Here is a 15,785-nt window from a genome sequence, read left to right as displayed (position 1 = left end):
ACAATCCATTACTAACTACCTCTTTCTGTTTTCTGTTACTTCAGTATTTTTTGTGATCGTGTTTTATTCCTCTTTACTGCTTCCTTCCTACAAGACAAACACACCACATTTACTTCATAATGACACAGAAGAGTATTTTATATTTTTATTCTAATTTGCTGTGGGACATTACATGTTGTTTCTCGGTCCCCTTTGTGCTGCTTTAAAATGCTTTATCAAAGGATGTTATGATAAATGGGGCTTCCTAGTGGGCAAGTAAACTCATGACCTCACATTGTCAGTAGGAGGGACTTCCCAAGGTCAGAGTAAACAAACAGAAGGATGTCGTTTTCATTCCGAGTCCGTTTATTCAATCCATCACACTGGGACACTGTGATGTATTACAAGAGCGAACAAGCGGCACCACACACCACTGAAAATAGGAAAAAGCACAGCACGGGTTTTGCTCTGACAAAAAAGGGAAAACAAACAGGATGAGGCCTCTCGGTGTGTAGTCAGAACCATCAATACGTTGCTTTGAACATCAAGTCTTCATGCGGATCATCAGGAAGTTTATAACATGCAGTTAAAAAAGTCCGATTTTGACTTTGTCCGTCTTTGCAGCCACTCAGAATACCATTCTCCAGCAGCTTCATTAAGTCCTGTTTGATCTGAAAGAGACAGGCATTTATGATGTGTAACGTACAGTTGCTAGAAAAACAAAGAAACAAACAAAACAAAGAAACAACAAAACTTACAGGTTCCCCGCCAGGCATGTTTTAAGGCATATAAACATACTCTGCATGTAAAAAAATAATAATTTGTCTCATTTGTTTTTTCCACCTTTTTAAACGACATCTACTTCTAATTAAAACATGCAGTATCTATGATTATGTAAGTATTTTTTTTATTTCTAAAGTTCAGTTGCTCAACTGCAATATCCAAAAGTCATTCCTGTCTGTAAGGCTGCAACCCAAAGATATATCACATTCGAAAAAGGACTAAGGGAAGGTCTACTTTATTTCTGATTCATTTTCTGTCAGTTAATCGACCAATCATTTCTGCTCTATATGTACTCGTAAGTACTCGTCTTAAACTCAGATTAAAGGTGAGCAGCAGGGGGCAGTATCTCACCTCAGGAATGTCCACCATCCTCCTGAGCTTCTGGTCCCTCCAGTTCCAGTCCAGAACCAGGTACCTCAGTGCCTGCAAGTTCAAACCCTCTGGGCAAAATAGACAGTTTCCACAGATTAGACAGACTTTAAAAGCTTTGAATTCCAACGGTGAGATTCTCAACGGTCCACACCTACCTTTCTCGATAAGAGCACTGATCCTGCCAGGTGTCCCCACTCCGATGTGAGTGACGCCTTTCTGCAGCAGCTTCACCTGCTCTTCTATCTGTACAATCAAAAGACATGTACAAAGAGAGCAGTTCTGGTAAAAGTACTCTTTGCACACAATCCACAAGCATCATTGTGACTAACTGTCAGCTAAAATACCTTGATATGTTTTGCAAAAAGCTTTACTGCTTTGGCTTCACCCTTGAAGGTGGTCAGCTGCCTGGGAATAACAAAAACAAGCATGTTGAGTCTAATCTAAGTTGAGATGTACAAAATTTAAATCTGCCGTGTCACTTACTTTATGAGCTCAATGGTTCGGAGAGCAGAGCTACAGACGATGAGTAGAACCACTGAAGTCTTTTGTGTATGCTGCTTTTGAATCTTTGCCCACTTGGGACAAACTAAGGGCAACAGGAAAAAGAAGAAACAAAAGTGAAACGCGTTTGTAACAGATGATAGAAGATTGATCCAAACTACATTTAGAAACATAACTCACCCTGTTTCAGATAAGAGGAGAGGCTGTGTGTCAGGTCATTACTGGACAGGAAACAAGAGTCTGGAAGATGCAGGAGGGCAGACGGTGACCTTGGTGAATCAACAGATCAGCAGATATTGACTGAACTTACAACTTAAAGGGGACTTGCCCTGACTCACCCTGCAATTTGAGCTCCTCCTGCTCGATCACAGAGCGCTTGTCTGAGAAGTGCTGTGTGATCAGGTTCTGCAGGTCAGCTGGACAGCCTGGTTTTGGCTCTGAGGTGGCCAAGACATCTGTAATTGTCTTCTTCTTCTGGAAAACAAAACATATTGATGTAACATCCACAGACAAAGCCCACTGAATACGACTACATTAGGCAAAACAACAATTGTTGTCTCTTTATGCAAGAGCAGGTGTCGCCACACTCACCTTCCTCTTTTTTGGGGCTTTAGTTGACTTTTCATCCTCAGTCTCTTTCTTTTGGGGAATTATACACTCAGTCTGTGAAGAACGTACATGCAGAACACACAATTCAATGGACTTATACATTACATATAAAGCAGTGTATTGAACATATATTAATCCTCAGAGGTCAAAAGTATAGTTGGAATTCACCATATATTGCATTTTACAACATACAAAATCTATCAAGATACCACACCAAAGGATTCACTGTGAAAACACACACGAGTCCACTGGTATATTGTTTCTATTGCACAGCATTATAGGTAGTTTTTCACAGTCTTAATTTGACGCATTTTCTAATATCTATTCTATGCATCTATATAATTCTCATATTATTTCCCCTCACTTTTTTTAACTGTTAATTCTAGATTTTGTCTCATATAACTGCAATAGCTTCCACTGCAGCAACTGTTGTAGAGATGACATGAATAAACAATGAAAAGAATAAGGATAATGGGATGACAGAAATGGCAGAACTTTAGAATACCTGCTCACTCTTTTTCTTCTTCTTAGCTTTAACTGTTTTCTCTGTTATACTTCTTTCTCTTCTCTGGTTTTGACTTCGTGTTTGTTTTTTCTGTCTGTCGTTTCTCTTGTTCTGCCTCCTCATCTGCCTCAGACGCATCTGGAATAAAACAAGGGGAGAAATGTTCCTTATATATCTGGATTTATGAGGTTAATAACTTGCAAATGGGAGTACAGTAAGATGAGGAGGCAACTTAGAGAAAAGAAAATCAGGTTTTGTTGTTAGTAGATATGCCTAGCCACCACACCATCTTGGAATAAGCCAGACAAACTCCTCATGAAATATAGGTTTGTGGAATCTCTTTCCATTGTTTGGCCCCTGAACCAGCAATCTGGCATTTATACATTATGTCTCAGATTGTTTCTGCAGTTCACATTTTGATCACTACAGAAAAGCAGAGATACACAAACATTACCTGAGAAAACAACAGTGCAGCAGATCTCAAACAAAGCATCTGGTTATATTTAGCCTCCCTGTTGCCACTTCTCAGTGCATACCTCTCATCCAATGCTATGATGTCATGCTCACACTCTTTGGTATATAGAAGAATGAACTCAAGCAATAAATCTGCATGTTTTATTGTTGTGTCCTTGCAGGCTATGCACTTTTAAAATACCAGCACTTTCTCTTTGTAGCTCTTCCCGTGGATCTTCAAGATCAAAAGAACAGACAGGCCAACATTTCCTCTTTTTCTTTTTTAGTGGCCGAAGGCGAAAAAAAGTGTGGTGAGGTCTATCAGAAAACACTATCACTGTCAGAAAACAAATGCTGTGATATCACTGACTGGGTTGTGGCCAGAGATGCAAAAAGCTTCAGTGTCTCAAACCATAGAGAAGAGAGCAGCAGAAGCAAGTTTCTATCATTACTGACTGAATGTATTAAGTCTAAGTCTGAATGTAACTGCTGCTACAGCTGCATGTCTCTGGTGTTGTATTGTAAAAAGAAAACTGAAAACTATGGTCCTCTTCTTGGTTGTAATTCTGAGCTGAACACACTGGAAATTTCTGACAGTGACAATTATAACCACAAGGACTAGCTGATTAATTGATTTAGAAAATTAATTGACAACTATTTTAATTATCAGTTAATCAATTTCAGTCATTTTTATGCAAAAATATTAGATTTTCTGGTTGGACCTTCAACAATGTGAGAATTTCCAGCTTTCCTCCATTTTTTATCATTGTAAGTGAAGTGACTTGGATTTAGTTCACAAAAATAACTCACAGATTAATCTGCAATGAAAATAATTGTTAGTTGCAGCCTTAGTGATGATGTTTCCTACCTGGTGAAAATATGTACAGAGATATCATAATAACTATTGGCAAATTGGCTGCAAGCCACCACTGTTGGCAGTTAAACCTAAATAAAATTCAATATAAATTATCAGGCAATCCTTTTTTCATCTACTTTTACTTGTTAATGAGAGCTACTCCACACAGGGAAAAGGTAGGTGATTTAAACAATGTGAATATAAGGCCATGCAACCATGCAACACTCCTAAGTCAGAATAATGGGAGGTTTTCCAGTTTTTTCCCCACTCTGTTGGCACTTTGTGCATGCAGCATAATTAACTAGCATTTATTAAACTGAGGCAACAACAAAGAAGAAGCTGTTAAGCCTATGAGTGCTCTGAATAACACTGTGACTAACAACACTTGAACACTGCTGCTTCAGGCCAAGAGCACTCCCAAAAGGCACACCACACACTGACCATCGAACACCTGACCTTAGATTTCCCATCTCTCAATCAATTCATCCAGTCTTTATTATCACATCCTTCTACAGTTGTCTTTTCTTCCTTGGGGCCATTACAGTCAAGGACCATATAAAAGAAAAGACAATGTGAAAGATGGATGGTGGTTCTTCATCCATTCTTGCTCTCTCATTCTCCCTCACAGGTCTTTTTCTTTTTTATCATTCCATAACCACTCCCCTTCTCCACTTCATCCCTCATTCCAAGACCTTCATCCACCCAGGCATACACACACCCCTTCTGCTGAAAGACCAGCCCTAATATTGATGGACCAAACCAACCATTCTCTCTCTCTTTCCTCCACTCCTCATCCCTTTCTAATGTTGGAAGGAAAGTGAGGATAAAAGACCAAGGAAGAAAGACAACTAATTACAGGGGAGAGGAGGACTTCATGCAGAGACACTGGATGTGGACAGACCATAAACAAAGAAAGTCCAGGCCTTTATATGACTAGGAGAGCAGTCCATCTGTCCTGTACCAGGTAAGCGTTTATGACCATTGACCATTTAAATCTGTGTTTGGTTTAGTTGTGCCCACTAATGAACAAAGGTGCTTTACAATAGCATGGTATTGATCCTTAAGTATTTAAGTATGAAAGGGATGAAGCCTGTAACCAATTAGCAAAAGTTTACTTGCTTGAGAGCAAATCTAACAATGAATTCACCTCTCAAATGTGATTTCTGTCATCTACAGGCACATCACAAAATGCAACTGCCATTGCTGTTCTGAGTTCAATGAGCTATGAAATACTCAGAAGTTGACCAAACCATCAAATGACTAAAAGGTGCTGACAGGGCAGGCAGACTGACGTTAGGCTTGAGAAACATTTCTAATCTCACCAATAGCACATAAAAAAAACACTGGTCGAAGAACCATTCAGCATTACTCTGACGGTGATGAGTTGCTGATACAGCATTTATTTGGTTTGTAGGGGATGGGCTATCTGGATAATTCATCAGTGTGTCCATGCACTCAGTTAAATGGATGCACATGTGTTTGCACTGATATGGGGGAACAACTTCACAATATATATGTGTGTGTGTGTGTGTGTGTGTGTGTGTGTGTATATATATATATACACACACACACACACTTGAAAAGGTTGAAGGTGTAGTATTTAAAGATTGCTTATTGACAACATTTTCAGTAACAGTAAACGGTCTAATCATGGTAAAAATGCTTTTGGTCCCTTCCATACTGGTCACTAAATTAATGCAACCAACAAACCAGCTACTGTGTATTTGATTAGACATTTCTGTTTGGAAAGGAAAAGGAAAAGGGAAAGTTTCCATACTAAAAGTTAGATAAGAGAGCGCTAAAGCTAAAACAAGGTCATTCAGAGATTAAGAGTAATAGACTAATAATTAGCTGCATTTGCCTTCATCTTTGCAAATGTTGTCAAAACACAACATTTATTAAGGGAGTTCTAAATTTACAGACGCCTGAGGGCCTGATTTATGTGTAATCATCCAATCTGCATATGCAATGTGTCTGTAATTAGCACCTGACTTATTAAAGCTCCAAAAAATGCACGGCGAGAGGCACATATCGTGAACATCTAATGACAAGCGGACTGAGCTGTCAAAGATGACAGGGGCTAACTCTGCATTCTGGATGAATAAAACAGTAGTGAAGAAACCAAGGTAAGTCCAAAGTGTTGCCTGAAGAGCTGCTGATCTATGAGAAAGACAATATCTTCTGCATCCCCTAACCCTTATGCCACAGTCAATACAGATGGTGGAGGCTGGAGGGGGAGAAGTGTATCCTTTCAAATGCATACAAGGCAATGAGACAACAGCTCAGATAACCATAGATCAATGAAAGTCAAAGGCTGTGGAGAGGAATCACATGCAGGGAAATGGGGCTGCCTGGTCATCTTTAATAGATGATCAATAGACGTGACTGCTTTTAATGGATGGTCAATGGCGGTGACTAGATGTAATGAGGATCCACTGACTGGTTCCAGGAAACAGTGGAATGTTTCAGGTTAACACAAAAGGCACTCAGACTTGGTTCTTGGTTTTCAAGGGTGACGTGCTCACTTGAGTAAACTGGCGCCATGCCCAAACAACTGCTTAAAACGTCGTCAGCCATGACCTCAGAAAAGCTCTTAATCACCACAGCAGTTTACACTATTAGTCTGACTAAAGATACTTAAAGATATAGATAAGACAAACCAATTACACCTTTTATCCTCCCGCAAACCCAGCATAGACAGCCTCTCCCTCAAATATACTGTGCTGTATTTTTTTTGCTATATTACTGTTTCGAAAAAAAGAAGAAAAAAAAACATATCATACTTTCCATGAAATCAATTCAGTACTTGTTTCAACAATCAATAACTCATCTCAAGACATGTGCTATTGTCTGATGTTGACAGTGGCGTGGGTGAGTGGGTGTAGCAGTTATTGGTTTTGGAGGCCTGCAGCTTCTGCTTTTAAGCCACAATTTGAGCATGTGTTATTGTTAAATCAATGGGGACTTTAGGCTGCATGCACAAAATTAACAAGCAGGCTATAGCGGTATGACTGGAAGAAAGGCAGGGGAATACAAATCTCTGGTTACAAGTTCAGCTGGCTTCTAGCACTTAGCTGTTCAGCCCATACAGTCCATTGTCTTAACATTTTTACTTTTGGTAGCTGTTGTTTGGCAGTTTATTAGTGTTCATTAGGATATGTAACCTTCTGTCAATAATGCTCATAGCTTAGACAACAACATGCAGGGATGGAATATCACCAGCAGGAGGAGTAATGGATGCACAGTAAGACCGGCACTGATTACCTACTGAAGATTCTTACTACCATACTTTGAATACACAAAGCAGGACATGCTATAAATCTCCTGTGACAGGAATGGTGTCCTACACACACATAAACACACACACTCTCACACTTTCACACACAGACTCAATCCCTATTAACTGATGAAATCTTAATAATTAAACTGAATGCTTTTCTTGCTGTAAAACAATGCACACAGAAATCTAATAACATTATGCACTGTATTTGATGACAAACAGTAACAGCTATACACACAATCTGATATTAATAGCCTTCACAGGGAACAGGTGTTCAACAGAATGCAGGTTTTGTTTGTGAGCAAGGCAGCTCTAGTTGATCTGAAGTTCACCCGAGTGAAACAAAGTTTGATGTTCAAGGACAGGGTGTAGACCTTGGTTCCCATTTCAATTCCCTCATAAACTGTTTGGCATGACTGAAGACACCTTGAATTTGTACATGCCTATCCAAAATCTTCAGATATGTGTAGCAAATGTCTAGTTTATTAAAATAATCTATAAAAATAGCCTTTTCTCAGTGATTCACTGGACTTTCGATTGCTTGATCTGGACACAGATTTTCATGTGTTTAAATGACGCCAACCCTGTCAGGACAGGATGTGATAGGAGCTCCTGATGATATTGTACAAGAGGTGCTAATCAGAGATATGAGGTTATGTAAATAACCCAAAGCTTTTAAGCTTTTACAGGGACCAAAGAAGGAAACCCCTTTGTCACCTTGACAATATTTTGCAACTTACGTAATGTGGGTATTACAGCTGGCCAAAACTAATTAAGGCTGCCAAACTTTAGCTTAAATAATTAGGTTTTGGCATCACTTGTCCTTTTAGCTTTACAGCTCTATCGTAATCCTAACCCTTATTCCTCTCTTGTTCACTTCTAAATCCCCCAGTGGCAAGTATCACATGGATGATATTAGCTACACTGCTCTCATCCTTCAGTCTCTATCAATCATCAATGCAAGACTCTGATGCAATACACGTGGAATCTAGCATCTGATATCAGAGTGAGGGGAGGGGTTTAATGTGTTTGTGTGAAAAGAAAGTGCATGCCTCTGTACAAGCACACAAAAGCAACAGTAAATGGTAGAATTTCACATCTTCATTATTCAGTGAGCAATCTCCACAGAGTCTTGCTGAATAAAAATACCTCCTTAAGGACAGGGCTTACATCAGAACACAACAATGTAGACCATATTTTATTACACCACACACAGCCAAATGGTTGTTGTTTTGCTTTCCAAAACTATGGTTACCATTTGATTTATGTATGAACTGCTTTAGAAAAGACCACCTAAGAGAATTAAGCCATTCAACACAAATAACGAAATACACGGATTTGGAAAGTATATTAAGATGTCAGATTTCAGCTGTTAAATTAGCATTAATAGAACATAAGAATTTTACTTAATTTTCAAAAAAGTGACAAGTTTTTAATGTATGTCGATTACATAAAAATCACAGCACAGTACTGCATTACCTCATCCTGTTAAACCTTTTAGCTCACCCTCACAATTTTATTTCACTTCTGGTCCAACACCACCATAATCTGGAATTCAAAGATCGCTTACAGCCTGACAGCTGTATAACAGCATATAATGGCACTTAAGTGTACCTTTTCTTCACAAATCTTGTAAGTGGGAAAATATATTCATATTGTAAATGAAGCCTTCAAAGTAGTGCCATAAGGAAATGTTTGTACCCTTTCATCAACCCCACACTCCCAACATTCAGTAGTCTAGAAAGCCTTGGGAACTTAACGCAGCACATACGGCAGGAAACACTATCACACAAACTCAAACATTTAACACCTTCTTTCAGGCACATCAAACAAAACACACCTAAATAATGAAAGGGAATTAAGTTTAAGGCAGAAAATAACAGTTCAAAGGTTGTTGCTTTCTATATGTAAGACATGCACAGTTGCAAAAAATCATTGGTTCCCTTGTAACATAAATCAAATGTGCATGAACAGGCCAAAAATCCCCCCCCCAACCAAGTCTAGATACAGAGTTGAGATGTAGTCAAGATGAATCTGCTCTTAACAGTTTGCTAGCCATAAAATTTCAATAGTCTAACACTTTAAACAAAGCATAGAGAGTCAGCAGGGAGAGTGATTAAAACACTTGCAGTGAAGGTGGTTGGTTCATCTAATGCTCCCTCTTTTTATGCTAAAGTCATCAGTGTATGAAGCATTTATCAATGTGCAGTTTAACCACACTCATAATCATAAAGTACAACAGCGGCAAGGCTGGTGACAAAATAAATTTATAGGCTGTTCAACATCTCCCACTCTCTCTAGCTGGCATGCTGACTGTATAATTTTTCTGTTATAACACTCTTACCAACCATGCCTGCAGTAATGTGCTCCTGCCAAAACATACATCAGCCATACACAATATGAATTACAGAGTGCTGTGCCAACTTGACCCTGGGAACTGGAGGCCAAAGATGACTCCAGGGCTGAGCCAGCCTCCCATGACAGGTGGATATAAAGTGGATATGAGCTGCCTGCTAAGAATGAATAGCTAGAGCAGGGGTCTCAAACATAAATTACCTGGGGGCCACAGGCCAGGTTTGTTTGGTCCTGGGGGGTAAGAACATTCAGAAGAAAAAAATAATGTTTTTTTCTAACAATAAATATTCACCACTCTATATCCTCTAAGGCTGAGCAATTCTCCTTTACCACTCATCTCCCTTATACCCAGCTTATTGCTCTGTATGCTTAGCAGAGTAAGGGTCAGTTTATTCTACCTCAGAATTAGTTCTTAAAACTTGCTGTGATAATGTCAGAACAGAACAGAAGCTTGCTCCCCGCAGCTGAGGCAGGGAGCAGTAACACTGAGCTTAAAACTTGAAAACACCCATCGTTTCCTATTGTTAGATATCTCTGTCTTCCTTCTCCTTGTCGTCCTTCCTTGGCATGTTACCACTACAAACTGTTGATCAGTGCAATAGCATGAAACCACTACCAAGAATGTGTCCATGTGCAATACTAATGGACAAGACTTCACTCTTAAAAACACTGTTCTATAGTACTACTAGTGGTCAACGGCGTACCTATAAATTATTACATGAAAAACCTGAAAATAAATCACATTTAAAAAGAATTACTTTTATAATCAACTTAAGCAATATATTCTAAAATGTTGAAGTCCCAAATGTCTCTTTTAGACATACCTCAACTGATTACGAGTTGTTTTGACAATGTGAGAGTACAGATGTAACAACTCCCCAAACAATTTTTCACTTTACTGTTAAGATGTTAAGATGCCACCTGTCCATGTGTAGACCAGATCTTGGATTGAGAGAGAGAGCACTGAGTGAGATTATTTTTTGGAAGGGTTAACAGTTTATTCTAAAGGCAGCCAGCACCCCTTTGAGTAGACAGGAGGGATGCAGGCATGCTGCCCTGAGTGGTGTTCAGACAAATAAACAAAGGCGGCCGTCCACATGTGCAGCCGCCAACGTGCCTGCCAGTGGACTGTCCTCTGAGGGGCAACCCTGGCAACCATTATTCAGGCTGACTTTGGCTCAGAGCCAGAATTTAAGAGGTATTTTCACATGCCTGGCATTGTGTGGGAGTGTGCTTTAACATCAGTATGCATGTGCTTGTCTAGACGCTGTGAGCACACCAAAGAAAGAACACAGTCTGAGTCATGTCATCTGTGTGTGTGTGTATGTGTGTGTTTGGGAGGGAACTGTGAGGTGGTCAGACCCCATCAACATTAGTCAATTGAAGGCCAAGGGCAAGGAAACAGCTGCACGTGTCTTGGCTTGACTGCTCACATTAACAGCACAGTTGGATGGGCAGAGAAAAGAAATATATACACACCCATGTCCAAGGAAAACAGACCCCAGGCCACCACAGAAAATATGTGCCAAAGATCATCAACTCACAGCTCTACTGTATGTCTTCATCTTGATCTGTACCAACCCTGAGCTAAAAGTCCAAATCCTCAACCATTTCCCATCTTTAAATCTGGACCCCTCGACAAAGTATACCAAATTAACAAAACATGTGATTGGCTTGAGTTCATGCAGTTGAGTAGAGTAATAGGGTCCTGTATGTTGTTGGGACAGTTTTGACCACAGTGAGTCCTGATAGTTTAAAAGGGACCTAATAGAAACTTCTTAGCAATCGAGTGAGGAGCTTCCATCATCCCTTCCTGTTACTGTAAACAAGAGGGTTGAAGGAACACACGGACAGCCAGGACAGCTTCATTTGTCTTTCTGATTGATACAGAGAGGGTATTAAGATGAAGGGAGGAAGTTTGAGAATGTCACACTTTTTCTCTCCACACAGAGGCCAAGAGACAAATAACTGTATGCAGACACCATGTATTAAGTTAGCCAATACTCTCACGGGGATTCAATATCTGAGGGATGTTACTGGCTACAATCTGAACTGGCTATTGCTGGCATTGTTTGGTCAATATCTGTCCTTTATGTACCACTGTTCGTCTTGTATAGAGTCTCAAGGTTGCTCTTAGGCCTTGGTGGCAGAGAAAGAGAGAGAGCTGAGAGAGTGAAAGAGAGAGAGAGAGAGAGACTGCTGCTCAGAAAGAATTTCTAACAGGCAACAATAAAAGATTTGACAAGATCTTAATCAGTCTTAAAACAACTGCAAACAGCTGCACTAAAAACACTCTGGATGTTTTAAAGAATTTCACATTGTCAATTTCCACAAGACAGGAAAACACAAGGGCCTTTAGCTACTTATCTGAAGAAACTTGACCAACGGCTAGGGAATAAGGGGCGTTCCTGGTTTCTGTGAGAGCTTGGACCAGAGAAGAAGAGCTGAAGAACAGAGAGATGACATCATCTTTCACTAATACGAACCTGCTTGCTTTCTCTCTCTAAGTCTAGGTTGCAAACATCAAGTCGGAGAAAGCTGGCTGGCTAACACTGTTTAGCTGACGTGATCTGCTTCAATAACACACATATACACACGTCGGCACACACATGTGGTCAGTCATTAACATCTTTCTTTTCGGCAGTTTTTAGTCCTTGCCAAGCTGACAGTGATTGCTGTAACTGTGCTGTGACTATGAGATGACATAAGCCTCACACAAAGTAATGCCAGACACACACTTATCCATTTCAGTAACACTAACTGTTATGACAAGAGGCCTTCTGACTTTGGATTAGCCCAGAAAGGCTTATATAATCTGCATCAGCCGGTCGCTTATTAAAGCCACATAATAAGCACTTGCTCTGTAAGGATACAATGCGTGACCCTGTTTAACCTCTCTGATCGGAAGCACACGCTTCTCTTTGTTTCCATGTTCAGCTGCCACTTCCAATCATTTTGTCTCATCTCCAGTTCCCCCTAGGTGAACTTTAAGAGATGAACCCCCTTTGGTAAAAGAGGCGATATGGCTTTTTAGAATCAAGGTGATCCAAAGAAGCACAGCACACAGCCTCTCCTCCATCCCGTCAAGCCCCCAAAAATCACTATCCAGAGGGACAACATGCGAGATAAGAAGGAGAGGTGGGAGGGCAGACGCAAAAGAGAAGACCTGTCCCGTGATGACTTGCTGTTTCTGCTCAGTATCTTGGAGGGGGAACTACAGGTAGGATAATTTGTTAACACATCAATTCTGCAGTTGAACCAGGCTCATGTGAAACAGTTATATATTTATGGTAAGGCAATTGTTCTACTGTGATGTTTGTCACACCAGGCCAGAGATGAGGTAATCACTGTGCTGAAATCAGAGAGGACAAATTTGGCTCCCCTTTGTGCCCACTACGGTTTCAGTGGACCGGATAAGGTGCTCTGTGCCCTGCAGAGAGACTCCCACCAAGCACAGCAGGACTGCCTACAGGATGTGTACGAAAAACCAATTGCTAAGGTACCAACAGCCAATAGTAAGAAACCAGACACCATATGGAGAAGATAATCTAATTTAATGAGATGAATGCATTACTGTCTGACAAAGGAGCATCTATTACTCCTGCATCGTTGCACAAATTTGTTATTTTGCACTACAGGTGTTACATGTGCTGTATCTACTCTCTGGCAATGGTAATGCATTTGTCAACTAAAGCATGTTTTTTTTTTTCTTGTTCTGGACTAATCTACAGACCTCATTGTCAACAGTTTTTGTAATGACAATTCCTTAAGGAGAAAGAAGAAGTGATTATCCCGAGTAACTACAACCTTGTTGTAGTAACCCTAACCTTAGCCCTAACCCTAAACTATCTGCATGGCTACATACATAACTACACATAAGCATGAGCCTGGCATTAGGCTCTTACATTAATACTGTTCGAGCTTCCCTTGCCACATTTACGTACTGTGTAGACACGCCTCCCTCACCCTGGGCAGCCCTTCAATTAGCCAAGGTAAACTGACATTGTCTTCACAGCCCCCTGTTTTGTTTCCCCTTTTTCCCCTAAGCTCAATCACTTGGTGGAGGCCCAGAAGCGTTCAACCAAACGGATGCTGAAACAGCTTGTGGAGGTGTCCCGCTCTCACAGTGGTGCCCTACTCAAGCTAGAGGAGCAAGAGGGGAGCCACAGGGCTTTTATCCATAAGAGCAACTGCCTTACCAGTCTACTGGAGCAGGACAGAGAAAGGTTGGTGCACCCAAACCCTAGAGGCTTTTATGAATGCCTAAGAAAAGACAACATTGATATTTTATAGTTCCCACTAAATTGGTAGCCTGCAATGAAGCTAGACTTGTAGAAATATCCACCCGTGCCTTTCAGAATCCATCCTGATGTAAAAGAGGTGAGGATTTACAGCTACTGTAGAAGAGGCTAAGGGATTAAAGTATTTCAGCACCGGGACAAGCCAGATCTCAGCTCTGTGATGTACACTTGTGCAGGCTTAGATTCTTTTAGTCTATGTTGGTCTGTAATGCTCTTCATGGCTGAGTGACAGAGCAAAGGCACTGTTGGCTGCTGCATTTCTACCAGACAGTGTATGTTACCTCAAGACTGTACTTAGACTTACTCCACTCAGACACAGTCCATTACATCCTGGACTTGGTTAGACCTTGCGGCCAGCCTGGCTCTGTTCACTCTCCCTTGTAAACACATAAACATTCACTCACATGCAATTACATGTACAGTCTAAATTGGCACTCTCCTGCCCAATTCAACAATACCACACGGCACAGGATGAAGCCTTCTTCTAAACTAAGTAAATGGGTTGAGGGTTTGCTGGTGGTTCCCAAATAGAGAGCACATTTAGATGTGGCCTGTGGGTATAGCTAGGTCTAACATGAAGATGGCCACTGGTTCTCCTATGCAATTTGAGGCCCACAACAGGGCTGTTGTGTTGCAGTCCCTGGTTGTCTCGGCTCATGTACCACCAGAGTCCTCTCTGTAATCTAGCTGTGTAGAGACTGGACCCACATTGGGCTTGCAGCCTTGGGAGGAGACTAGTTGTCTGCATCTGTGTGCCAAAGTGAAAACGTTTTACTGATCCACCGCAGGCACACACACAATTAAAGACCAAAAATAGTCATGCCAGTAGAGTGATTAAGTTTACTAGAATTCTGTCTATCCAAATACAATGTGGAAACCCTAAACATGCACACATAAAGGCTTTGTGGTTCATATTGGTCTAATGATGATTAATACATGAGTAGACAGCATGTCTGTGGTGTGGTGTGAACCCTGTGTGGCTCATACATTCCTGACTGCTCCAACACTGAGGATTTTCAACTCCCTGCCTGCCCTCCTTTATGAACTCCCTTTTAAGAACATGCGTCCAAAACATCACACTTGAATTCAATCACATTAACTAAAGTATGGGCTAACAGGGCTGAAACTCTTGATTTCATTAAGTACTTGATACAGAAAATTAATCAACAGCAATTTTGATAATTGATTAATTGTTACAGTAATTTTTTTCAAAGCAAAAATGCCAAACATTATCTGGGATCTACTGCTAAATTTTACGGGATTTTATCTTCTCCTTGTTTTATATGATAGTAAAATTAACATCTTTCAGTTTGGGACTGTTGGTCAACCAAAGCAATCAACCTGAAGACGTCTACCTTGGGCCAATTTTATGGACCTTTTTATTGGTCAAGTGATTAATCAATTACTCTGGGAAAATAATGAGCAGAATAATTGATAATGAAACTAATTGTTAGTTGCAGCTCCATCATTAAAACTAAATAAATGATCATCGTTGCACATGCACAATCAATCCACCCAACAGTGTACCCTTGCCTGTATATATTTAAAAACTTCATATTTCCTTTCTTTGTATTCACAACTGCACTTCCTTGATCTTGGTGCAAATTGGTTTGAGCTGAGTCAGTGCTTGCATTTATCCACAGGGTAAACAACAAAAACACATGGTGATACGCCTGTCCCTTTCATCTCCCTTGCCATCCTTTCCTTCTTACATCTTGCTCTGCAGTAGCCTAAATATTTAACTGAATGACTTTCCACTCCTGCTCCAAATCCTCTTCAACTATCTTTCAA

General features: G+C 40.4%; 2 protein-coding genes across 2 annotated transcripts in view; one reads left to right on the top strand and one right to left on the bottom strand.

Annotated features, from left to right (window-relative positions):
- Positions 1–131: 131 nt before the first annotated feature.
- cmss1 (cms1 ribosomal small subunit homolog) overlaps positions 132–15,785 on the bottom strand; it is a 28,431-nt gene continuing 12,777 nt past the window's right edge. Inside the window, 10 exon segments of the mRNA XM_018702648.2 lie at positions 132–592; positions 594–650; positions 1,114–1,202; positions 1,290–1,377; positions 1,479–1,539; positions 1,618–1,720; positions 1,816–1,875; positions 1,974–2,109; positions 2,227–2,298; positions 2,750–2,887. Of these exon segments, the coding sequence (XP_018558164.2) occupies positions 566–592; positions 594–650; positions 1,114–1,202; positions 1,290–1,377; positions 1,479–1,539; positions 1,618–1,720; positions 1,816–1,875; positions 1,974–2,109; positions 2,227–2,298; positions 2,750–2,887 (831 nt within the window). The 3' untranslated portion in view covers positions 132–565.
- LOC127138952 (filamin A-interacting protein 1-like) lies at positions 12,812–13,986 on the top strand. Its single transcript, XM_051073156.1, has 3 exons — positions 12,812–12,913; positions 13,022–13,192; positions 13,741–13,986. Exons 1-3 carry the CDS (start codon positions 12,812–12,814, stop codon positions 13,984–13,986), a joined length of 519 nt encoding a protein of 172 aa, XP_050929113.1.

This window comes from Lates calcarifer, linkage group LG1 (genome assembly GCF_001640805.2).
Source record: "Lates calcarifer isolate ASB-BC8 linkage group LG1, TLL_Latcal_v3, whole genome shotgun sequence".
Lineage (NCBI taxonomy): Eukaryota > Metazoa > Chordata > Actinopteri > Centropomidae > Lates > Lates calcarifer.
The sequence above is the reverse complement of the archived record's forward strand: the minus strand, read 5'-3'. Positions and strand labels throughout refer to the sequence as shown.